Below are 26,735 nucleotides of genomic sequence, written 5' to 3' on the forward strand. Positions count from 1 at the left end.
TCTATAAATGATAGATATTGCGAGTCTAAGAAGGATAGATATTGCGAGTCTATGATGGATAGATATTGCGAGTGTATAATGGAATAGATATTGCGAGTCCATAATGGATAGATATTGCGAGTCTTGGAAGGATAGATATTGTGGGTCTATAAAGGATAGATATTGCAAATCTTGGAAGGATAGATATTGTGGGTCTATAATGGATAGCTATTGTGAGTCTTGGAAGGATAGAAATTGTGAGTCTATAATGGATAGATATTGCGAGTCTTGGAAGGATAGATATTGCGTGTCTATAATGGATAGATATTGCGAGTCTTGGAAGGATAGATAATGTGAGTCTATAATGGATAGATATTGTGAGTCTATAATGGATATATATTGCGAGTCTATAATGGATAGATATTGCGAGTCTTGGAAGGATAGATATTGCGAGTCTATAATGGATAGATATTGCGAGTCTTGGAAGGATAGATATTGCGAGTCTATAATGGATAGATATTGCGAGTCTATAATGGATAGATATTGTGAGTCTTGGAAGGATAGATATTGTGAGTCTATAAAGGATAGCTATTGTGAGTCTTGGAAGGATAGATATTGCGAGTCTTGGAAGGATAGATATTGTGAGTCTATAATGGATAGATATTGCGAGTCTTGGAAGGATAGATATTGTGGGTCTATAAAGGATAGATATTGCGAGTCTTGGAAGGATAGATATTGTGGGTCTACAATGGATAGATATTGTGAGTCTATAATGGATAGATATTGCGAGTCATGGAAGGATAGATATTGTGAGTCTATAATGGATAGATATTGCGAGTCTATAATGGATAGATATTGTGAGTCTATAATGGATAGATATTGCGAGTCTTGGAAGGATAGATATTGTGGGTCTATAAAGGATAGATATTGCGAGTCTTGGAAGGATAGATATTGTGAGTCTATAAAGGATAGCTATTGTGAGTCTTGGAAGGATAGATATTGTGAGTCTATAATGGATAGATATTGCGAGTCTTGGAAGGATAGATATTGCGAGTCTTGGAAGGATAGATATTGCGAGTCTTGGAAGGATAGATATTGTGAGTCGATATATTATTTTGTTCCTTAAATGTATACACATCCATTTTACATTTATAGAATCTGCTTAATGCATTTGCTGTAATATAAGATTTTATCGCATTATAGCATGAGATAATCTATTGGAGTATGAGATTATAGTGCATGAGAGTATTGCATGTATGTAATTATAGCAGAGTTACATTCGGTGTTAATTATTTTGCATATAGATACCGGTAGTTAAATGGCATTGTGTGTTGCTTTATTTGTGATAAATCCATAAATACTCGTAATTTAAATTGACATGATGAGACCATGCAGGGGAAGCGTTTGATGGCGAGCAGGTCGAATTTTATTACCATCGCTACCCAAGGCAGACGAAGCTCATGTGTTCACCCCTGTCTGTCGGTCTGTCTGTTTGTAAACAGGATATTTCAAAACATTGTGGACGGATTCGGACGTAATTTGGTGGAGACGTTGGGTTTTTTTTGTTGTTTTTTTGTATACAGAATGAAGGCTCGTAACTCGTAAGAGCTAACACATTGAACATAAAAAACATGTACAGACACATAAAACATACGATGAAGGGAGCGGGAGACAAGGGAGGGAGGGAGAGGGAAGCACACAAGCACAACAACAGTAGCGAACAAGGACGTCGGTAGATCTATGGAAGGGGGAGGGCTGGGGGAGGAGGGAGGGGTACATGGTATAAAGCAAATGAACAATACTAGGAATTTCAGAAAAGAAGTTGGGGATTGAAAGAAGCGGATTTGGGGTGTTTTAACGGGGGTAGAAAATATCAAGGTTTTGGATGGGGGAAGATAAGAGATGGTGGTGAATAGCTGTTTTAAAGATCTGGAGGGAGGAGTGGGATTGAAGAGAGTGTGGGAGTTTGTTCCAGAGGTGGGAGAAAAGAGGAATGAAAGAGTGAAGGTGAGCAGACAGTCTTGATTTTGGCAGTTTAACCATAAGTGGGTTGCTAGCAATTATTGTGCGTCTTGAAGGAATATTTGGGGGACAGAGCACAGACAGAGCTGGGGGAGCAAGGCCAGAGAGGAGTCGGTAGAAGACAGAAAGACCACCAACCTGCCTGCGGTGAGGGAGTGAAAGGCCCTCGGAGTTAACTTCATCGCAGGAGATTCCAATGATTCTGAAAGCTTTGGTTTCAACAGCGTGAGGCCGAGCTAGGTGTGAGGCAGGAGCACCAGCCCAGAGGGGAGAGCAGTACTCCATTGACCTGCGGATTAAAGCCTTGTATGTGGTGAGGAGATCAGAAGTGACCAGAAAGGACTTCGCACGATGGAGGATGCCCAGTCGGCGACTGGCTTTGGAGGCCAGCTTGGAAATGTGGTTTTCCCAAGAAAGATCATGGCAGATAGTGAGACCCACAAGCTTGAGTGACAGAACTTCTTGGAGAGGATTATTCAGAAAGTAGATGGGAGGGTTGTCCAGTCGGTCTTTTCGGAGAGACATCGCAAGAGTGTGAGATTTGTCAGGATTGAAAGACATGTTCCACTTGTTTGCCCAGTCTGTGATTTTGTTCAGGTCTGCAGAGAGTGAGGAGGCTGCAGACTGCCGATCTGCGGGATGAGGAATGGAGCGACAGAGAGTGGAGTCATCAGCAAAGAGATAGAGAGGATTTTCCAGAGAGTCAGAGATCATTGATGAAGACCAGAAAAAGCACAGGGCCCAGAACACTGCCTTGGGGAACTTCAGCCTGAACAGGAAGAGGAGATGAGAGAAATCCATTCAGGGCCACATGTTGACTACGACCAGAGAGGAAGTCCGCAAGCAAAATGGACAAGGGTGGGTGACAAGGACAAAATTATCAGATTTTGGTGATGAACCGGATCTGGGTCCGATAATTTTAACAAGTACAAAAAGTTTTAATTAAAACAAAAGCCGCGTCGATGTTACACAATGCCTAGATGCAGCGTTGCCTATAACGTCGATGTTATAGGCACAGGACATTCCTATTGATTCGATTACTTGATGTTATTTTTGTGCAAAGTGAAAATATATCTCGGCAATTTCCCGTGTGTGGCGACGAATTTTTAATATATCTCGGCATTTTCTCATCTGTTATTTCAGGCGGTGTATGACTGACCATGCTGCGATTTAAAAAAAAAAAATCTCGGCAATTTCCCGTGTGTGGCGACACGTGAACGAAGCTATGCTCCTCTCTCCACATTATTGTGACGACGTATAAATTAAATATTTCATCGTGACGATTGTCATCAAATGGACGAATTTTTAATATATCTCGGCATTTTCCCGTCTGTTATTTCGGGCGGTGTATGACTGACCATGCCACGATTTAAACAAAATATATATATCTCGCCCCGTCTCTTATTTCGGGCGGTGTATGACTGACCATGCCGCGATTAAAAAAAAAAATCTCAATGGACTTGAAGTTACAGGCCTTTGAGAATTCATTTCGTTCTATAAAGGGCAACTTTCATCGGATTTTCTTCCAGTTGTTTTTTCAACCGAGTCTAAAACTATGTTAGCGACTGTGAAAAATGAAATGATATATCGAATTTGATTTGAAATAAAACTGTGTGAGAGAGGAAGACACCACGGGCCTACAAAACAGGCCTCAAAGCTATGCGAGTTAATAGCCGGCGAAGCCGGTGTTGTCAATAAACGAGTACGTATTATGTTGAAAACCTGATTATGCCTTGGCTCGAGAATCCGAAGCGCAGTGGGCGCAGCCATCTTGCGGAGGCGGAAGTATGCATAACAAATTTATAGCCGGCGAAGCCGGTGTTGTCAATAAACGGGTACGTATTATGTTGAAAACCTGATTATGCCTTGGCTCGAGAATCCGAAGCGCAGTGGGCGCAGCCATCTTGCGGAGGCGGAAGTATGCATAACAAATTTAAAACGTTCATTAGGAGTTTCTTTCACCCGTCGTCGTTTGATTCACAATCTTATGCACCTCCGATGTATTAATAAAATAATTTAAGACCAACATCGGCCCGCACGGGCCTGGTTATCTTCAACAAAACGCGTCACCAAACACCGGACCCAATGAGAGTCGAGCATTTGCAAAAATATTTCTAAAATGAAAGCGCTCAATGGTGGGGTGCGTGGGCACCATCGACCGGATGCGGAAGTTTGCATAAAACAATTGCGAAAAAGTTCAATAGGAGTTTGTTTCACCCGTCGTTCTTTGATTCACAATATAATGAAACCTCTAATTAGTAATTAAAATACGTTAAGACCAACCTCGTTATCTTCAACGAAAATCGTCATCAAACACTAGAACCAATGAGATTCGAGCATTTGAAAAAATATTTTTTTACAAGCTTATTATGCGTTTCGGACGGTGAAAACGGCGTCAAATATTCTAACATTGACGAAGAATTATTTTTTAGAAATCTCGTGGCCGTCGGAGAACCGAATCAGCCAATCAGCGCCCTCGATACAGGACATCTTACCAGCGCCCTCGACACGTCTGCGACGCCGGGAACGAGGTTGGTGCAAAACAACCGAATCACGCGTAAGCATATGCTGCTCGAAATAGTTCTCATCATACACTCAAATTTCCTAAGCTAAATCGTCATTGCTTTGGGCACTGTTGTCTGTTACGGAGAAAGAACAAGAACCGAAATGAAAGGAAAAATGGTACAACCTCCACCAGTGTTATCATCACTGAAACATGATTCGACAACAGTCCGTGATAACTTGAGAGAGGTTTTTACGTTGCACCAAGTAAAGCCATCGGATGTGACACCATTGTCTTCTTTTTGGGAATATGCTGCAGTAGATGTCCCTGGTGATGGGTCATGTTTTTTTTAGGACTGTCTGCTCTTCTCTTTTACCAAGTCTTACCAGGTACGGTACCTACTACACCTACCTACTACCAACTACCTAACCTACTGATGCCATAGTGATGGGTAAAATAGTGGCAAGAGGCTTTGGCTTCGCCGGCTCATTGCGGCTTTGCAGTCGGTACTAGTAAAATGGTGGATATTTGTTTATATGAAGGCTCTCCCAGAATGGGTGGAGCTATGGTTCCCAGAATGGGTGGAGCTTTGAGGTTTTGTCTTCTCTGCAAGAACAAGAAGAACAAGAAGAAGAAGAACAACAACAACAACAGCAGAGGGCACTCTATGAGCAGCGTCTGCGACGCGGCTAAAAATGATTCTTCACCATTGAGCGATAGGGCCAAAAACAATATATAGCACGATATTTCAAAAGGTTTTGGACGAGTTATGACAAAAGTTGGTGGATACGTTGGTTAAATGACAAGAGCAAGCAAATTAGATTTTGGTTCAGGTCCGAATCCATTTTGGTTCAGGTCCGAATCCATTTTGGTTCAGGTCTATCAGTGGGATACAAAACATAAACTGTTCAGCCTGACGAAGACATGCACTCTACTGAGTGCAGTTCTCAGTTTAACTGTTATTAATTAATTGCACCACCTGCGCTGACTGCGGACCTGGGGGTGAACTGAACATTTGAACACACATTTGCATGTCTACGCCGTTTGGATACTTCCAATTGGCTGTTGCTTGCACCGATCTCATGGGTGGGCTGGGCTGGTTCAAACAGGTACCGACTGTGCTCTCACTTCTTGTGTCTCGCACTATTAAAATCCTCTTAATTGGCCCCATTCCCCTCTCATTGTTGTTTCCTTTTGATTCCACTGCTACAAATGTACTTTATCCCTTCCCCATGACCTTCAGTTTTCCCTGCTGACAAACGACATTACAAGAAGTGATTGTACTGGATATTTATTCTGCTGTGTAAATTCGTTTCTGTTCTTGTATGCCTATAATGGGATTGCAGGTATGCACACTCCTCTCCGAGCTGCCTCACCTGGGTTCCAATCTTGACCCAGCTATGAACTGCCATCCTGGTGTTTCACAGGCAGATTGATTCATCAATGTGTGTACCATCCCTCTGGTGGACGTTAAACGGGGCGTCCTGTCTGCCGGATTTAATTGGCGGACGTTATCGATCTCACGGTGTCCTGCACTAACAGTAGGCGAGCTATCTCTGGCACCATGAACAAGTTACAAATCCCTGCCCTAACTGCGACTGGTAAGGCAATGACACTTGACAGGAAACTGCTTCGGCAGCAACGATGCTCTGTAATGTGTATGCTACATCGATGACGCTAACTCCTCGAACTAGTACGTCATTCGGTAGGGAGCATACCTCCACCAGGCTGAACAGTTTACGTTTTGTATCCCACTGATTGGCTGGATCTGGATCCGGACCTGAACCAAAATAAAATCAGCTTGTTCTTGTCACGCACCCAACCTGTCCACCAAGTTTCGTCCAAATTCGTCCACAACATTTTGAGATATCCTGTTCACAGACAGACAGACAAACAGACAGACAGGTGTGAAAACAACCTGCACCCACCTTCGGTGTAAAAGAATTCTCGTATAAAACAAAAATCAAAGAATTCAAAATGTCAAAAATATAAAATAAAAGAATAAAATAAAGAACGAAAATAAAATAAAATAAAGAATAACAAAAAATGAAATAATAATAATAATTAAAAAAAATAAAAAATATTATAATAAATAAATAAATATAATAATAACTATAATATAATAATATAATAAATATAATAATAAATATAATATAATATATATAATAAATAAAATAATAATAATAATAAATAAATAATAAATAATAAATAATAAATAATAAATAAATAATAAATAATATTATAATAAATAAATAAATATAATAATAAATATAATATAATAATATAATATAATAAATATAATAATAAATATAATATAATATATATCATAAATAAAATAATAATAATAATAAATAAATAATAAATAATAAATAATAATAATAAATAATATTATAATAAATAAAAAAAGAATAAAATAACAAAAATAAAAGAATTCTCGTATCTGGATCTGGATTTTCACCAAAATAAAATCAATTCGTCTTTGTCACACACCCAACCTGTCCACCAAGTTTCGTCTAAATCCGTCCACAACATTTTGAGATATCCCGTTCACAGACAGACAGACAAACAGACAGACAGGTGTGAAAACATAACCTGCACCCACCTTTGGTGTCGGAGGTAATAAAAGATTTCCTTATACTCAAAGTGCGTTTTATACTCATGTGCTTCCATGCTGCAATTAGGCTCTAAATTAAACAATTTGAAAGATTAGAACACGTGACCACTCGACCCGATTGGACGTTTGGACTCGCAATTCGAAGAGGTCTGCCCTCAAGCCATTGCAACCGATGCTGGGGGGCACGTGCCAATTGGTCGTTAGGAGTGTGATAGCGACCTCTGCTGTAAACCATTGGCCTTTTGAGAATTTGAATCGATTTGTTAATATTGATGGTTGTGTTTTGTCAAAAACAATGGAGGCAGAAGTAGTTGCACTACCAGAGTGTGGAATTAGGAAGGGTTGGAGGAGGTGTACATCATGGGGCAGAGGTTCTGCTTACCCACAGATATTGTTCAAATGTCCATTAGCCGGATAACTGAGATTAGAAATAATACTTGGTAGGTTCAACAAATGGTGCGGAATGTCAAAATTAAAGAAAACATGGACCCATGGAGTGATTATGGACACGATCATTTTGAAAAGTTATTTGACCAACAAGAATGCAAGAACAGAGAATAAAATGGATGCATGAGATGCTAAAATGAAGGTTAATATGGACACATTGAATACACATGACCTCGATTATCTTCATGTACAGTGCCCATAGAAAGTCTACACCCCCTTTCAAATTTTCACCTTTTGTTGCCTTATAGCCTGGAATTAAATTGCATTAAATCAAACTTTTTCCACCTTTATTTACACATCATAAACCACAACTTCCAAGTGAAAAACAAGTTCTACAAATTTCAGAAAATTAATTAAAAATACAAAACCAGATTATCTTGGTTGGATAAGTGTCCACCCCCCTTATAATAGCAATTGTAAACCAGAACGGCACTCAGTGGATCGCATACCTCCACCAGGCTGAACAATTTATGTTTTGTATCCCACTGACAGACCGGATCCGGATTCGGACCTGAACCAAAATCTAATCTCTTGTTCTTGTCACACACACAACCTCTAAAACCAAGTTTCGTCCAAATCTGTACTCAACTGGTGGTGGTCCCTCTCGGCTCTCCCCCCGTTGGTATTTTTGTTCACATAAGATTGTTCACGGTTCTGTTTAAATATTATTTAAATATGTATAACCTTTCCCCTTCAGTGTTTTACTCAGTGGTATTTTACAACACGCTGTTTTTCTTCCTATTTAAAAGGCTTTTCTCAATTTCCTCTCCAACTCATTCCACCTCAAAAAAAAGATAATTCAATATCTCATACGTCTCCCTCACTACATGGTCTAAATTCACATTCATTCCATCCCTCCTCCATCATTCTGAACCGGATTGCTAACTTGAAAATCACAACAAACCCAATTTGTTTTCAATGTTCGTCTTTCATTAATCATCCACTTTCTAAACTCCCCTCTTGCTCCTCCCATCCAAATCCCTCCCCTTGCACCTACACTCCTAAACTCCCCCCTTGCCCCGCCACTCTTAAACTCCCCCCCTACCCCTCCACTCCTGAACTCCCCCCTTGCCCTTCCACTCCTGAACTCCCCCCTTGCCCTTCCCCTCCTAAACTCCCCCCTCACTCCTCCCCTTCAAAACTCCCCCCCAACCCCTCCCATTCAAATCTCCCCCCATACCATTCCTCTCCAATTCTCCCTCCTCCCCCCTCCTCCTCAAAGCTGCCTCCTCCCCACTTCGTCTCCCTTCTATCTCATACCTCCACCCCCCCCAACCTTCTTCTTTCCTCTGCCCCCCCTCAAACAACCCCTCTCTGTGCCTCATCCCTTCACCTTCAAACCTTTCATCCTCCTCATCCTTCCCTTTCTTGGAACTCTTCTGCAATCGCTGACACACTAACAACTGCTCTCCCTACCTCCCCCTCTCATCCTTCATCTTACCCTACTCCTCCACTCCCCTGTCCTGTACCCGATGCTCCCCCTCTCTTTTCATTAACGGTATGGACCTCAAACATCCGGGGCCTTCGCTCAAACCTGACTGATCTCTCCATACAGGTTGCTTCTGACAATCCAGACTTGATCTGCTTAACAGAGACTTTCCTCCTTCAAGATGTCTCTGATTCCTTAATATCTCTTCCTGGTTACTCCCTCCGCCGGTATGATAGACCTGAGCCTCGGCCTGGTGGTGGGGTGGCTATTTTTTATCAAAAACTCTCTTCCTCACTCTCCTTGCACTGCCCTCTCTCCTCCTCACCCCCAGGAGTACCTCTGGCTACGGCTTCCTCTACGCTCCCACCTTTTGTTCATATGTGTTCTGTACCGTCCCCCAAACAGTGATGACTCCATCTACATTTCACTGTCTGACAACATGGACCAACTTCTATCCACTCATCCCAACTCTCTCTTCCTCATATGTGGTGACTTCAATTGTCATCATGCCACCTGGTTGGGTGTGGGTTCCTCTCTCACCAGTCATGGCACCTCAGCAAAGGACTTCTGTGACTCACTGGGATTGACACAATCTGTCAATTTCCCGACCCGGATCTCAGCCAATGGAGTATCTTCTCTTCTAGACTTGATTATGACTAACTTCCCTGCTAATGTCTGCTGCTCTTCTTCTGCTCCAATCGGTTCTTCTGATCATGTGCTTGTCAAAGTGGACATCTCTCTGGCCATTCTCAGAGAGCCTCCTCAGCGTCGACGAGTCTGGCATTTCACTCAGGCCGACTGGGATGGTCTTCAAGCAGCCATCAATCGTCTGGATTGGTCTCCCATCTCCACTGCCTCTGACATCAATTCTTCCTGGGAATTCTTCCAAAGCAAACTGATCTCTCTCATGCACAGATTTATCCCATCTCGCCTTCAGTTGTCTTACCCTTCCTCCCGTCCATGGTACACTGAATCTTGTGGTGAGGCAGTTGCCCTGAAACAACTTGCCTTTGCCTCTTGGAAGGCTAATCCAACTGAAGGAAATCTCAGTTCCTTCCACCAAGCTCGGAACAAGTGTGTGTCTACCCTCAGGAGTGCCAGGAAGCACTATCTCTCCTCACTCAAGAATGAACTCTCAAACCTGTCTCCTTCCTCCAAATCCTGGTGGCGTCTGGTCAAATCCGTTTCTGGTGTTTGTTCCCCCTCCATCCCCTCCCTTACCTCAAATGGCCACACAGTTGACATCGCACGTGACAAAGCCGAATGCCTCAACTCTGTGTTTGCCTCAAAATCCTTAGTCCTAAACCCATCTCTCTCTGTTCCCACCTTTCCCAGTCGAACCAAACTGCTCCTGGACTCTGTGACCTTCTCTCCTGACAAGGTGGAGGAGTTTTTGTCAAACCTCGACTCTGATTCTGCAACTGGACCAGATGGCATCAGCCCACGGGTCCTAAAATCCTGCTCTGCCGCTCTATCTCACCCTCTCTCTGTTATTTTCACCCTATCCTTTGCTCAAGGTCATCTGCCAGCATCCTGGAAATCAGCAAACATTGCCGCTTTACACAAAAAGGTGCAAAAACAGATCCTTGCAACTACAGACCAATCAGCCTGCTCCCAATTATCAGCAAAGTCATGGAATCCATCATTGCTTCGGATATGAAATCTTTCCTCTTCTCCAATGGCTTGATCTCTGATCATCAATTTGGTTTCAGACCTGGTCACTCTACTCTGGACATGCTGCTTCTGCTTTCTCAACAATGGATGGAGGTCCTCAACACCAAACAGGAAATTAGAGCAGTCTCCCTTGACATTTCACATGCCTTCGATACGGTCTGGCACCCTGCTCTGCTCTCCAAACTCTCCTCCTTTGGTATCCATGGAAATCTCCACGCATGGCTGGCGGACTTCCTCTCTGGTCGTAGTCAACGTGTGGCCCTGAATGGGTTTCTCTCATCTCCTCTTCCTGTTCAGGCTGGAGTTCCCCAAGGTAGTGTTCTGGGCCCTGTGCTTTTTCTGGTCTTCATCAATGATCTCTCTGACTCTCTTGAAAATCCTCTCTATCTCTTTGCTGACGACTCTACTCTCTGTCGCTCCATTCCTCATCCCTCAGATCGGCAGTCTGCAGCCTCCTCACTCTCTGCAGACCTGGACAAAATCACAGACTGGTCAAACAAGTGGAACATGTCTTTCAATCCTGACAAATCTCACACTCTTACAATGTCTCTCCGAAAGGACCGACTGGACAACCCTCCCATCTACTTTCTCAACAATCCTCTCCAAGAAGTTCTGTCGCTCAAGCTTTTGGGTCTCACTATCTGCCATGATCTTTCTTGGGAAAACCACATTTCCAAGCTGGCCTCCAAAGCCAGTCGCCGACTGGGCATCCTCCGTCGTGCGAAGTCCTTCCTAGGCACACCTGAGCTCCTCACCACATACAAGGCTTTCATCCGCAGCTCAATGGAATACTGGTCTCCCCTATGGGCTGGTGCTCCTGCCTCACACCTGGCTCGGCTTCACGCTGTTGAATCCAAAGCTTTCAGAATCATTGGAATCTCCCGCGATGAAGCTATCTCTGAGGGCCTTTCACTCACTCACCGCAGGCAGGTAGGTGGTCTTTCTGTCTTCTACCGACTCCTCTCCGGCCTTGCTCCCCCAGCTCTCTCTGTGCTCTGTCCCCCAAATATTCCTACAGGTTGCACAAGATCTGCCAGCCACCCTCTGATGGTTAAACTGCCGAAATCTCGGCTCTCTGCTCACCTTCACTCTTTCATTCCTCTTTTCTCCCGCCTCTGGAACAAACTCCCACACTCACTTCAATCACACTCCTCCCTCCAGGTCTTCAAAACAGCTGTTCACCACCATCTCTTATCTTCCCCCATCCAAAACCTTGATCTTTTCTACCCCCACTAATTCACCCCAGATCCACCTTGTTTGAAATTCCAACTTCTTTCCTGGAAGTCTTGGCAGTGTCCATATGTTTTATACCTCTCCCACCCCCCCCCCCCCCTTCCCATGCCTCCTCCCCAAAGCCCTCTCCCTCCCACAGTTCTCTCGATGTCTCCATGTCTCTCGGTCCCTGCTCTCAAATGTTGTGTTTGTGTCCTTCCCCCTCTCTCCCCATCTTGTCTACCGCTCCCGATGTTATTTGTTTTGTGTGTCTGTTTGTCTTTCTGTGTGATTAATGTTCGCTCTTTCACGAGCCTCGATCTTGTATATAAAAAAAAAAAAAAAAAAAAAAAAAACTTTTTAAGATATCGTGCTAAGATAAGATTTTAAGATATTTAAGATATGTATCGTTTTTGGCCCAATCTCCCCAATGGTGAAGAATCACTTTAAAAATTCTACGAGCCGGATCCTAATCCGGATCTTCACCAAAATCTAATAATTTCGTCCTGGTCACATACTCTAACTCTCTGGCAAATTTCGTCCGAATCCATCCACAACCTTTTGAGATACCTTGTTCACGGACAGACAGACAGACAGACAAACAAATGAAAAATCACTTACAGAGCGACACTTGGCAAAAGAGAACAAAGTAGAATGGCACTCAGTAGAGCATCCTTTTGACCATAAATAATTGGTGATTGAATTATGTGACACACACACACACAAGTGACCTGATATGCACATCTTCAAATTAAGTGAATCGGATGAAAATTGTCAATTTTAGAAATGTGGCCTATGTTGACCTTTTGGCCTATGTTGACCTCAAAAAATAGTCGGTGGTTGGTTTCAGTAAGCTGATATACAAATCATATTCAGATTTCAAGTCAATCGGATGAAAATTGAGGGTTTGAGAAAAGTGGTTGACCTCCGGCCTATGTTGACCTTTTGGCCTATGTTGATCTCAAAAATAGTTGTTGGTAGAATTCAGTTCGCTGATATGAAAATCCTATTCAAATTTCAAGTCAATCGGATGAAAATTGAGGATTTTAGAAATTTGAGATGGTTGTTGACCTTTGGCCTATGCTGACCTTTTGGTCTATGCTGATCTAAAAAAATAGTTGGTGGTTGCATTCAGTTAGCTGATATGTAAATTCTATTTATATTTCAAATCAATCGGATGAAAATTGAGGATTTTAGAAATCTAAAAAAGTGGTTGACCTTTGGCCTACATTGACCTTTTGACCTCAAAAATAAATAGGATTTTGTCCGACCACAGACTCTACCATTTGGTGTTTTGTGACCTGTAGGCGAGTCTAAGTGAGTGGACAGACAAACACACACACACACACACACACACACACACACACGAGCGATCAACATACTTGTCAAAATTTTTTTTTGGCAAAATACGAAACATACAGGTGTGAAAACAATCTCCATTCACCTTCAGTTGTGGAGGTAATTAGCTCAGGAGTAACCAATCACCTTCAAAATCACACACCAAGTTAATTGGCCTCCACCTGTGTTAAATTGTAGTGATTCTGATTATTTCTGAATAAAATCAGCTGTTCCTGAAGGGTTCCTCTGCTGGGTAGTGCATTTCACAGCAAAGACTCAACCCTGAGCACCAAGGAGCTTTCAAAAAATCTCCGGGGTAAAGTTGTGGAAAGGCACAGATAAGGGGATGGGTATGAAATATTTAATAGGCCTTGAATGCCCCTTGGAGCACAGTCAAGACAATCATTAAGAAGTGGAAGTCGTATGGTACCACCAAGACCCTCCTGGGCACTATAAATGTGTATGTGATAGTGACCTCTGCCCTAACCCTTCCTAACTCTAACCCTAACACTAACTTAACCCTTCCTCACCCTAACCCTTCCAAACCCTAACCCTCCCTAACCCTAACTCTAATTCCAACTCTAACCCTAATGTTAACCCTAACCCTAACCCAAACCCTCTTAGCTGCAGGTTACTATGTTTCCTTCCCTCCCCTCAATCCTCTTTCTTGCTCATTCATTTCCTTATTGTGTGTAAGAGTTATCCCACAGCCCCACTGTTAGATCATACCCGCCATCACCAATGAGCCTCGACCTTGTAGGAAAAAACAGCAACATCTTGTCTGGACCTGCAACAACTGCAGCGAGAAAAAAAAGAACAGAAGAAAATGAAGAGTCTTGTCTCTTGTCTTGTATTCATGTGTCGAGTTTCAGAACAATCAGCTGGGTGATAAAGGGGAGTATCAAAAATAGCAAAAGGTTAACGGACGAACAGACGGACAGACAGACATCCGGACATCATGACCCATTTTACAAGTTTATCTCTTCATGAAGCGAGATGTGATGACCTAATGATCCCCCGGCCCCATTACTTAGTGGGTGTGGCAAGTATTTTCGACCCCCACCAAAAATACAAAAACAAAACAAAGTTTGATTTCTTCAAAATGCCAACAGGATGAGAACAGTGTGTTTGTGGACTTTGTGGATGGTGTGTTTGTGGACCACAGATAAGATGGTGCGTGTTTGTGGACTTTGTGGATGGTGTGTTTGTGGACCACAGATAAGATGGTGCGTGTTTGTGGACCACAGATAAGATGGTGCGTGTTTGTGGACTTTGTGGATGGTGTGTTTGTGGACCACAGACAAGATGGTGCGTGTTTGTGGACCACAGACAGGATGGTGTGTGTTTGTGGACCACAGACAGGATGGTGCGTGTTTGTGGACCACAGACAGGATGGTGTGTGTTTGTGGACCACAGACGGGATGGTGCGTGTTTGTGGACCACAGACGGGATGGTGTGTGTTTGTGGACCACAGACAGGATGGTGTGTGTTTGTGGACCACAGACAGGATGGTGTGTGTTTGTGGACCACAGACAGGATGGTGTGTGTTTGTGGACCACAGACAGGATGGTGTGTGTTTGTGGACCACAGACGGGATGGTGTGTGTTTGTGGACCACAGACAGGATGGTGCGTGTTTGTGGACCACAGACGGGATGGTGTGTGTTTGTGGACCACAGACGGGATGGTGTGTGTTTGTGGACCACAGACAGGATGGTGTGTGTTTGTGGACCACAGACAGGATGGTGCGTGTTTGTGGACCACAGACAGGATGGTGCGTGTTTGTGGACCACAGACAGGATGGTGTGTGTTTGTGGACCACAGACGGGATGGTGTGTGTTTGTGGACCATCGATGGGGTGGTGTGTGTTTGTGGACCACAGACAAGATGGTGTCTGTTTGTGGACCGCAGACAAGATGGTGTGTGGCAGACACATTATGTTGGTGAATAGACATGTGGCAATAGCCCATGTGCAACGTGTTTCTTTGTACCATAATACATGGGCAATAAGTTTGAGATGTTTATTATACCTCATAGGTTTTTGCACAAGCTGCTACCAAAAGCAATGGAATAGCACACCCAAAGTTGAAAAGAAGCCTTCCAGTCCTGTGTGTGCAGGCCGTCCCTCTCCCCACTAAGCACTGCAAAGCACCACGTACTATATAAAGGAAGGTATTGAAACTCAGCGGAAATCAAGATGCTGAGAGTGAATAAGTTGACTCACCTTATTTACTGGCTGGCAGGTTTGTGACTTTTCCATAACATTTGGGTCTTTCCCGAATTGAAGGAGGGTCATGGCTGGTATGACCTGTTGTCTTCCATTTCCTAAGTTTAAAACGGACAGGCAGGCCAAAATGATTGACAAATCATGCCAGAAGAACCTTAAAACGTGAAACAGTACAATACTACCCTGAACATCTAGTGGCAGGGTTTGAGCGGGGATTGGATCATTACACTACAATGAATCCATCAGAGATATGATTGTCAATGAATAACCCTCCATGTTTCATTGCTGTCCCAATACTTTTGGTAATATAGTGTGTTTTACATTTCATAGCTGTTTACCTTTGTTCTTGCAGAATGACCGCCCAGCTCCCTCTTGTGCACCCTACATGTGCATTTGGTTTATTCTTTGCTTTTATGATTGTTTTTATATTTCTGATAATTACCTCTGGCACCACCGAAGGTGGACGGAGGTTATGTTTTCACCTGTTTGTCTGTCTATGAGCAGGATATCTCCAATATTATCCCCCGCCATGCGAAGCGCGGCACTACTGAGCTAATCACCACTTTCATCTGCAGCTTGATGGAGTACTGCTCTCCCCTGTGGGCTGGTGCACCTGCCTCACACCGAGCTCGGCTTCACGCTGCAGAAACCAAAGCTCCCAGGATCATTGGTATCTCTCGTGATGAAGCTGATTCTGAGGACCTTTCACTCACTCAACGCAGGCAGGTTGGTGGTCTTTGTCTTCTACCGACTCCTCTCCGGCCTTTCTCCCCCTGCTCTGTCTGTGCTCTGTCCCCCAAATATTCCTGCAGGTCGCACAAGATCTGACAGCAACCCTCTTCTGTTGAAACTGCCAAAATCTCTTCAATCCCTCTCCTCCCTCCAGGTCTTTAAAATAGCTATTCACCACCATCTCATATCTTTTCTGATCCAAACCCTTAATCTTTTCTTCCCCCATTAATCCACCCAAATTCCACCTCCTTCAAATTCTGTTTTCTTTCCTGAAAGTCCTTGAAGTGTCCATTTTGCTTTTCCCCTGAACCCCCCTCCAGCCCTCTCCTTTCCACAGATCTCCCAATGTCCCCGTTCCCTACTGTTGTTGTGCTTCCCTCTCTCTCCCCCTCTTATCTCCTGCTTCCTTTGTTATATGTTTTCATGTGTTCGGTCTTATACGAGCCTCGACATAGTGTACAAAAAAATCCCAACATCTCTATTTTATTAATGGTAGAAATTCCATAAGAAGTCATTGAAAAATATATATATATATATATTAAACCCCGTAATTATTCCCACCTTCTTGTGGGGTCGGCCAGGGATGTATTTTGCCTAAGGATTTCATGAACTGGCTGGTCAGGCCTGAGGTTTGAATGAATGTGGCATTAATTTTAAATTTGCTCAGGCAGGATAACTCACCAAGTCTTCATGAAGGACAACGTGGGATCTTTAATGTCCACCAACTAATACCAGCAGACAGGACGCCAGGTTAATGTGCACCCGAGGGACGGCACACACATTTTCAAACTTCATATTAGATAGCTATGAAGTGAGTGCGCATACCTTGATGCTATCATGTCAGGCTGTATTCAATAAAAGATGTAAGGAATCTTGATAGTGTTTCACATAAGTTCTGAAATGGAATTTTGGTGAGAGTTTATTGTGTAAATTATGGCAACCAAACTAGAATTACACTCCAGGCCATATTACATTTTTACAGAATCCCTACCTCTATCCATATTAATTCAAGGATAAGAGAAATTCCACATGTTCAGACGTGCCAGTACCAATTCCCCAACATTTTCCTATGAGTATAAATAAATGACAGAAAGTTGTCTAGATTTACATTATACAAAAAGTCTAATCTATATATATAAAACACAGTTTGTGTGTGTGTGTGTGTGTGTGTGTGTGTGTGTGTAATGTTACCGATAGACTCCTAAACGGAGAGGCTTACGTGCTTGATATTTGGCATAGACATGGCCATTGAGCCTGGGACGAACATGGCCGAACTCAAAATATTTGACGATCCATATTTTTTATTCATATTTACCTCAGCGCATTTCAGTGCACGGAATCCACGGAATCAGAGCAGGTGGGCGCTCATTCGCTCAGAGCGATCACGTGATGACGCTATGACGCGATGAACGCAATGACGCTATGACGCTATGAAAAAAAAAATCGCAATGACGCTATGAAACGTTATGACGCTATGACGCTATGAACGATATGACGCTATGACGCTATGAAACGATATGACGCTATGAACGATATGAACGCTATGACGCTATGAAAAAAAAAATCGCTATGACGCTATGAAACGTTATGACGCTATGACGCTATGAAAAAAAAAATCGCTCGCTTTACCAAGGGGCTCGCTCTCCCCCCGTTCCCCTCCCCTCCCCCGCCCGGCAATGCCGGGTACTTCTGCTAGTTTACAAATAAAACTATCACAAGTACAACACCATCCCCCGATTCTCCCTCATGCGTTTCCTTCTTAACACCCATTTGCATCATAATATTGATAAATGATAACAGGGTCTGTGTCAGGTAAACAGCCCAAAAGGCATCAATAATATTTGGATCAAATTTCCGTCATGGTGGGAAAATTGATATGCAATAAATATGATATTGTGGCGGACACAAAAGCCCACTGGCGTGGTGACATCATTCCGCGCACCAAGTGGGCGGTGGCCACGCCCGAGGGGTAGGCGTGGCCTCATGATATACACCGGGCGCCCAGCCCGGAGCGGGCCAGTGTTACAGTGAGCTCCTGAAATAAAGACGCTTATAAGTTACCGCTTGTCCGCTTCCTCCTTGCTCGCAAGCAGCGCGCGTAACGCCGCGCTTTACTGGTGACCCCCTCGACGTTGGATCTGCCGGAGCGATCCTTCCACACGCGACGCCATTGCCATGGCCAACTTCGTCAAACTTCCCGAATTTTGGGAGGCTCAGGCCGAAGTCTGGTTCGTCCAGGCCGAAGCCCAATTTCAGCTTCGGCGCCTCACCGGCGATGACACGCGCTATTGCCACGTCGTCGCCTCCCTCGGGCCCGGCATGGCCGCTCGAGTTGTGTCCGTCCTTCGCCACCCACCGGACGGCCACAAGTACGAGGCACTCAAGCGGCTACTCCTAGCCATGTTCGGCCTCACGGACGACGCACGGGCCGACCGCCTCCTGGATCTCCCCGAGCTCGGTGACACGCGCCCGTCGGTCCGAATGGACCATATGCTGTCACTGTTGGGCGACGAAGCCCCCGGTTCTCTATTCCGGGCGCTTTTCCGTCGCCAACTTCCAGCGCAGGTTCGCCTCACGTTGGCCGGGACCAGGCTAACGGAACCCCGAGCATTGGTAGCCGAGGCGGATAGGTACTTCGCCGCTTCGGACACGCGGGCGAGAGTCGGCGTGGCCGTCACGGCCCTCGAGGCTGATGCTGCTGATGCTGCTGATGCTGCTGTTCCACAGCATCAGCTTCTACAGCATACGCAGCATGCTGATACGCACCTCGTGAACGCCGCCACGCCCCGCCCACCGCCGCGGCGAAAACCGCCACCACGGGGAAACCCGCCAACTCCACCGGCCTGGGGAGCCAGCCGCGCTCCTCCAGCTCCACCACCTGGTGCTGGTTCCACGCCAAGTTCGGCCATGAAGCTCGGCAGTGTCATCCGCCATGCTCCTTCAACAGGTCGGGAAACGCCCGGGCCGGCGCTCAATAGTGGCGATGAGCGCCGGCCGTTCGAGCAGCCTGCTGTTCATAACGGACACCTTCTCCGGGCGCCGTTACCTGTGCGACACGGGAGCGCAGGTGAGTGTCATTCCCGCCGGCACGTCAGACAAGCACGCCGCGGGTGGGGGCCCCGCGCTGCTTGCCGCGAACGGGACGCCCATCCGTACGTACGGAAAACGCTGCCTCTCTCTGCGGTTTGGAGGGCAGGTTTTCCGATGGACGTTCGTCACTGCCGACGTGCCCATGGCACTGCTTGGCGCGGACTTCCTGTGCGCTAATGGGCTCCTGGTCGACGTCAAGCGCAGACGTCTTGTCCAGGCCGAGACGTTCAGCTCGCTCGCTTGTGCGTTGCCCAGCTCAACCAGCTTGCCAAGCGGCTTGCCGAACGGTTCGGTTCCGGCCACGTTGGTCTGTACGCTTCCGGCAGCGGACGCATTCACCCGCCTCCTCGCCGGCTTCCCGGCCCTCACGCGGCCCACCTTCTCGGCGGGGGCCGTCAAGCACGGGGTGGCCCATCACATCCCCACCGTCGGGCCACCGGTCTACGCCCGGGCACGCCGCCTCGAGCCGACGAAGCTGGCGGTGGCAAAAGCGGCGTTCGCTACCCTGGAGCGACTCAGCATCGTTCGGCGCTCAGAGAGCGCTTGGGCGTCGCCGCTGCACATCGTGCCGAAGCCCGGCGGGGGATGGCGACCGTGCGGGGACTATCGCCGTCTCAATGACGCCACGACTCCCGACCGCTACCCCGTCCCCCACATTCAGGACTTTTCCGCCCGTTTGGCGGGCAGGTCCTTCTTCTCGAAGGTGGACCTCATACGCGGCTACCATCAGGTCCCCGTCAGGCCGGAGGACGTCCCGAAGACGGCGGTCATCACGCCATTCGGACTCTTCGAGTTCCTGCGCATGCCCTTCAGTCTGAAGAATGCGGCTCAGGCGTTCCAGCGACTGATGGACAGCGTCCTGCGCGACTTGGATTTTGTCTACGTCTACCTGGACGATATCCTCGTCGCCAGCGCGTCCCGCGAAGAGCACCTACGCCACCCTCCGCACGCTCTTCGAACGCCTGGGCCAGCATGGCCTGATTGTGAACCCCGCAAAGTGCCGGTTCGGCGCCGCCATAATCGATTTTCTGGGGCACCGTGTCACCAGGCACGGAGCCGTCCCCCTGCCGGCCAAGGTGGAGGCGGTGAAGGGGTTTCCGCGCCCCCGCACGATCAGAGGGCTGCAGGAGTTCCTGGGCATGGTGAACTTTTACCATCGGTTCCTGCCCCGTATCGCCCAGCTCCTGCGCCCCCTGTACGAAGCTCTCCGAGGTAAGCCGGGCAAAGGCGACGTTACCTGGACCGAGCAGATGGACACGGCGTTCACGGGCGCGAAGCTCGCCTTGGCTAACGCCACCATGCTCGCGCACCCGGCGCCCGATGCACCGATCGCCCTCACCACCGATGCCTCGGACTACGCGGTGGGTGCGGTGCACGAGCAATGGGTGCGTGGAGCTTGGCAACCGCTGGCGTTCTTTAGCCGACAGCTTCGCCCGCCCGAACGCCGTTACAGTACCTTCGACCGCGAGTTGCTCGGACTTCACTTGGCGGTCAGGCACTTCCGCCATCTGCTCGAGGGCCGTGCGTTCACTGCCTTCGTCGACCACAAGCCGCTGATCTTCGCGATGGGCAAGGTCACCGAGCCGTGGTCGGCCCGGCAGCAGCGTCACCTCTCGGCCGTGTCCGAGTACACGACGGACATCCAGCACGTCGCGGGGAAGGACAACCCGGTGGCGGATTGCCTTTCCCGGGCCGTCGCCCACGCAGTCCACCTCAGCATCGACTATGCCCGGATGGCAGCGGACCAGGCCGCTGACCCCGACGTCCAGACCTTGCGGACCGCCGTCACGGGCCTCCGCGTCACCGAGGTGCCGTTCGACGGCGCGGGCGCGGCCCTCTTGTGCGACGTCTCCCTCGGGCGTCCTCGCCCCATCGTGCCCGCGGGCTGGCAGCGCCAGGTGTTTGACGCCATCCACGGCCTGTCCCACCCGGGCGCGAGGGCCTCCCAAAGGCTGATCGCCGACAAGTTCGTCTGGCATGGCCTCCGGAAGGCCGTCCGCGGCTGGGCCAGGACGTGCCTCGCGTGCCAGCGCGCCAAGGTGCACCGGCACACCCAGGCCCCGTTGGCCCCGTTCACGGTGCCGGAACGCCGGTTTGACCATGTCCACGTGGACCTGGTGGGACCTCTGCCCCCCTCGCGGGGTTTCACCTACGTCCTCACCATGGTGGACCGCACCACCCGGTGGCCGGAGGCCGTGCCCTTGGCGTCGACAACGGCGGCCGATGTCGCGCAGGCTTTCATCGCCACCTGGGTCGCCCGGTTCGGCGCCCCCTCAGACATCTCATCCGACCGCGGCCCCCAGTTCACCTCGGAGCTCTGGGGGGCGGTTGCGCAGGGGCTCAGGGTCCAGCTGCACCGAACCACGGCCTACCACGCCCAGGCTAACGGCCTGTGTGAGCGATTTCACCGCTCATTGAAGGCCGCGCTCCGGGCCACCCTCCGCGACGGCGGCTGGGTCGACAGGCTCCTCTGGGTCCTGCTGGGCCTCCGGACGGCGCCCAAGGAGGACCTGCGCGCATCCGCGGCGGAGTTGGTCTTCGGGCAACCGCTGCGGGTGCCGGGCGAGTTCCTCCCCGACTCCACGGCACCATGGTCCGCGGCACAGCAGCGCTCCGCTCTGCAAGAGACCGCCCAGAGGTTCGCCCCGGTGCCAACGGCATGCCACGGGCACCCACCGACGCACGTCGCCCCGGAGCTTCGCACGGCGGAGTACGTCTTCGTCCGCCACGATGCCCATTGGACACCACTGCGGCCCCCGTACGACGGGCCTTTCCGAGCTGGAGACCGGGGCGAAGCACTTCACCCTGGACATCGGCGGTACTCCTGACCGCGTTTCGGTAGACCGCCTCAAGCCGGCCCACCTCGATGTGGACCATCCACCGCCAGTGGCCCGACCCCCACGTCGGGGCCGCCCTCCTGCGGGCGGACACCCGGCACCGCCCAGCCCCGCCGCCCCCCGGTCCTGCACCCATCCCAGGGGCAGCCGGGGGCATCCCACCTGGCATCCCTGCACCCCGGACGCCGCCGATCGCCAGGGGGCGCTTCGGCCGGGTCATTCGTCTGCCCCGCAAACTGGCCCTCCAGGTGCGCGGGAATTCTGGGGGGGCGCGTGTGGCGGACACAAAAGCCCACTGGCGTGGTGACATCATTCCGCGCACCAAGTGGGCGGTGGCCATGCCCGAGGGGTAGGCGTGGCCTCAAGATATACACCGGGCGACCAGCCCGGAGCGGGCCAGTGTTACAGTGAGCTCCTGAAATAAAGACGCTTATAAGTTACCGCTTGTCCGCTTCCTCCTTGCTCGCAAGCAGCGCGCGTAACACCGCGCTTTAATATGATCCTTGTACGCATTGTCTCTTCGTTGTCCATATCAACACTATTTTTTATTTTACTAATCATTTTGGAATCTTGTAATCATAGCAAGACAACATTCTATTTTTTATTTTATTAATCATTTTAGAATATCGTAATCAAAGCAAGACAACATTCTATTTTTTATTTTATTAATCATTTTAGAATATTGTAATCAAAGCAAGATAACACTCTATTTTTTATTTTATTAATCATTTTAGAATATTGTAATCAAAGCAAGATAACACTCTATTTTTTATTTATTAATAACTTTGCAATCTTGTAATCAAAGCAAGACAACACTCTATTATATATTTTATTACCGGTAATTATTTTGAAATCTTGTAATCAAAGCAAGACAACACTCTATTACATATTTTATTACCGGTAATTATTTTGGAATCTTGTAATCAAAGCAAGACAACACTCTATTTTAAATTTATTGTTTATTTTGGAATCTTGTAATCAAAGCAAGACAGCACTTTATTTTTATTTTATTAATTATTTTGGAATCTTGTAATCAAAGTCAGACAACACTCTATTTAATATTTTATTAATTATTTTGGTATCTTGTAATCAAAGCAAGACAACACTCTGTTTTATATTTTATTAATTATTTTCGAATATCGTAATCAAAGCAAGACAACACTCTATTTTTTATTTTATTAATCATTTTAGAATATTGTAATCAAAGCAAGACAACACTCTATTTTTTATTATTAATAATTTTGCAATCTTGTAATCAAAGCAAGACAACACTCTATTATATATTTTATTACCGGTAATTATTTTGGAATCTTGTAATCAAAGCAAGACAACACTCTATTACATATTTTATTACCGGTAATTATTTTGGAATCTTGTAATCAAAGCAAGACAACACTCTATTTTAAATTTATTGTTTATTTTGGAATCTTGTAATCAAAGCAAGACAGCACTTTATTTTTATTTTATTAATTATTTTGGAATCTTGTAATCAAAGTCAGACAACACTCTATTTAATATTTTATTAATTATTTTGGTATCTTGTAATCAAAGATAGACAACACTCTGTTTTATTTTTTATTAATTATTTTCGAATATCGTAATCAAAGCAAGACAACACTCTATTTTTTATTTTATTAATTATTTTGGAATATCGTAATCATAGCAAGACAACACTCTATTTTATTGTTTATTTTGGAATCTTGTAATCAAAGTAAGACAGCACTTTATTTTTATTTTATTAATTATTTTGGAATCTTGTAATCAAAGTCAGACAACACTCTATTTAATATTTTATTAATTATTTTGGTATCTTGTAATCAAAGATAGACAACACTCTGTTTTATATTTTATTAATTATTTTCGAATATCGTAATCAAAGCAAGACAACACTCTATTTTTTATTTTATTAATTATTTAGGAATCTTGTAATCAAAGAAAGACAACACTCTATTTTATATTTTATTAATTATTTTCGAATATCGTAATCAAAGCAAGACAACACTCTATTTTTTATTTTATTAATTATTTTGGAATATCGTAATCATAGCAAGACAACATTCTATTTTATTGTTTATTTTGGAATCTTGTAATCAAAGTAAGACAGCACTTTATTTTTATTTCATTAATTATTTAGGAATCTTGTAATCAAAGAAAGACAACACTCTATTTTATATTTTATTAATTATTTTTGAATATTGTAATCATAGCAAGACAACATTCTATTTTTTATTTTATTAATCATTTTAGAATATTGTAATCAAAGCAAGACAACACTCTATTTTTTATTTTATTAATAATTTTGCAATCTTGTAATCAAAGCAAGACAACACTCTATTATATATTTTATTACCGGTAATTATTTTGGAATCTTGTAATCAAAGCAAGACAACACTCTATTACATATTTTATTACCGGTAATTATTTTGGAATCTTGTAATCAAAGCAAGACAACACTCTATTTTAAATTTATTGTTTATTTTGGAATCTTGTAATCAAAGCAAGACAGCACTTTATTTTAATTTTATTAATTATTTTGGAATCTTGTAATCAAAGTCAGACAACACTCTATTTAATATTTTATTCATTATTTTGGTATCTTGTAATCAAAGATAGACAACACTCTGTTTTATATTTTATTAATTATTTTCGAATATCGTAATCAAAGCAAGACAACACTCTATTTTTTATTTTATTAATAATTTTGCAAACTTGTAATCAAAGCAAGACAACACTCTATTATATATTTTATTACCGGTAATTATTTTGGTATCTTGTAATCAAGGAAAGACAACACTCTATTTTATATTTTATTGTTTATTTTGGAATCTTGTAATCAAAGCAAGACAGCACTTTATTTTTATTTTATTAATTATTTTGGAATCTTGCAATCAAAGTAAGACAACACTCTATTTAATATTTTATTAATTATTTTGGTATCTTGTAATCAAGGAAAGACAACACTCTATTTTATATTTTATTGTTTATTTTGGAATCTTGTAATCAAAGCAAGACAGCACTTTATTTTTATTTTGTTAATTATTTTGGAATCTTGTAATCAAAGCAAGACAACACTCTATTTTATATTTTACTAGCAGAAGTACCCGGCATTGCCGGGCGGGGGAGGGGAGGGGGAAGGGGAGGGGAGGAGAACGGGGGGGAGGGGAGGAGAGGGGGGGAGGGGGAAGGGGAGAGGGGGAGGGGGAGGGGAGTGGAGGGTGAGGGGGAATGGGAGGGGGAAGGGGAGGGGGAGGGGGGAAGTGGAGGGGGTAGGGTGGAGGGGGAAGGGAGGGGGAAAGGGTAGGGGAAGGGGGAGGGGGGAAAGGGAGGGGGAGGGGAGGGGAGGAGGGAAGGTGAGGGGGGAGGGGGAGGGGAAGGGGAGGGAGAAGGGGAGGGAGAGGGGGAGGGAGAAGGGGAGGGGAGGAAGGGGAGGGCCAGTCAACAATGACGTTGCAGTTCTCATGGGAGGAGAGCAGCACAACAATCGCGACATCATCCTGCATCTTCGCAACAACAGCACGAAGCGGATTTTGGAGACTCACCGATCCTGTGACGCCCTCCAGTACCGGCGTTGCCGGGCGGGGGAAGGGAGACCCGTACATTCCCAACCCGTACATTCGCCCTCTCGACTCAAGCTCACTCGGACAAAAGCCTCGCACAAATTACACCGTGAAGGCCCAATAGCCATGTCTATGCCACAAATCAAGTACGTGAGCGAGTCTGGCGCACTGAATTGTAAATTTATAGAACGCTCATACTCCGTGAAAAGTGTAGCCGCCATGTCGCTATCTTGGTTAGCACGACACAACCAACTCGCTTCGCGGATCTCGTTTGTTTTGAACGTGTCCCAAATTTTAAAAGCGAGACAACTGTTAAAATGCCATTTTGTGCGGCAATAAACTGCTCCAATCAGTTAAGGAAGGGTTGTGGAAAGACGTTTCACAGCTGTTTCAAACACGTTTAATTCATATCGCACAAAATCGACAAAAATCCACACAAAACACGATCGCACAAAAGGTGAAAAAACGCAATCGCTTTTCGCTCTGAATTACGTGCAAACGTGTGACGGAAATCACCATCGCCCAGCATCGAGTGCCAACCAAGATGGCGCCCGGTATCTGCATCTCCACCTATGTGGTGTGAATGGCAATGGTCATTCTATATATTTTCCGTTCAGTGGTCTGGCAGCGAGGATGGAACATCACGTGATCGCTCTGAGCGAATTAGCGAGCTGCTCTGGCACAGGCTGAGATTCCGTGTATAATTTTCCTCACTGAAAGGCGCTGAGGTAAATATGAACTCTTTCACGAGCCTCGATTCAGTATACAAAAAAAATAAAAAAAATAAAAAAAATATGGATCTCATCAAATATTTTTAGGTAGGCCATGTCCTTCCCAGGCTCAATGGCCATGTCTATGCCAAATATCAAGCATGTGAGCCTCTCCGTTTAGGAGTCTATCGGTAACATACACACATACACACACACACACACACATACACACAAACTGTGTTTTATTTATATAGCTTAATTATTTTGGAATCTTCCAATCAAAACAAGACAACATGCTATTTAATATTTTATTAATTATTTTGGTATCTTGTAATCAAAGAAAGACAACACTCTATTTTATATTTT

General features: G+C 45.6%; 1 protein-coding gene across 4 annotated transcripts in view; it reads right to left on the reverse strand.

Annotated features, from left to right (window-relative positions):
• The window catches only part of LOC137433047 (uncharacterized), a 100,472-nt gene that overhangs the window by 40,715 nt on the left and 33,022 nt on the right, over positions 1 to 26,735 (reverse strand). For 2 of the 4 annotated variants that reach the window (XM_078783899.1, XM_078783900.1), the window contains exons 2-4: positions 15,441 to 15,541; positions 15,247 to 15,357; positions 13,948 to 14,014 (exon numbers count right to left, since the gene is read on the reverse strand). In XM_078783899.1, coding sequence (XP_078640025.1) covers positions 13,948 to 14,014; positions 15,247 to 15,357; positions 15,441 to 15,541 — 279 coding nt within the window. The remainder of the gene's footprint in view (positions 1 to 13,947; positions 14,015 to 15,246; positions 15,358 to 15,440; positions 15,542 to 26,735) is intronic. The other 2 variants (XM_078783901.1, XM_078783902.1) reach the window with 1 other exon arrangement.

The sequence above is a fragment of the Myxine glutinosa genome, chromosome 8, assembly GCF_964187855.1.
Source record: "Myxine glutinosa chromosome 8, kmMyxGlut1.1, whole genome shotgun sequence".
Taxonomy (NCBI): domain Eukaryota; kingdom Metazoa; phylum Chordata; class Myxini; order Myxiniformes; family Myxinidae; genus Myxine; species Myxine glutinosa.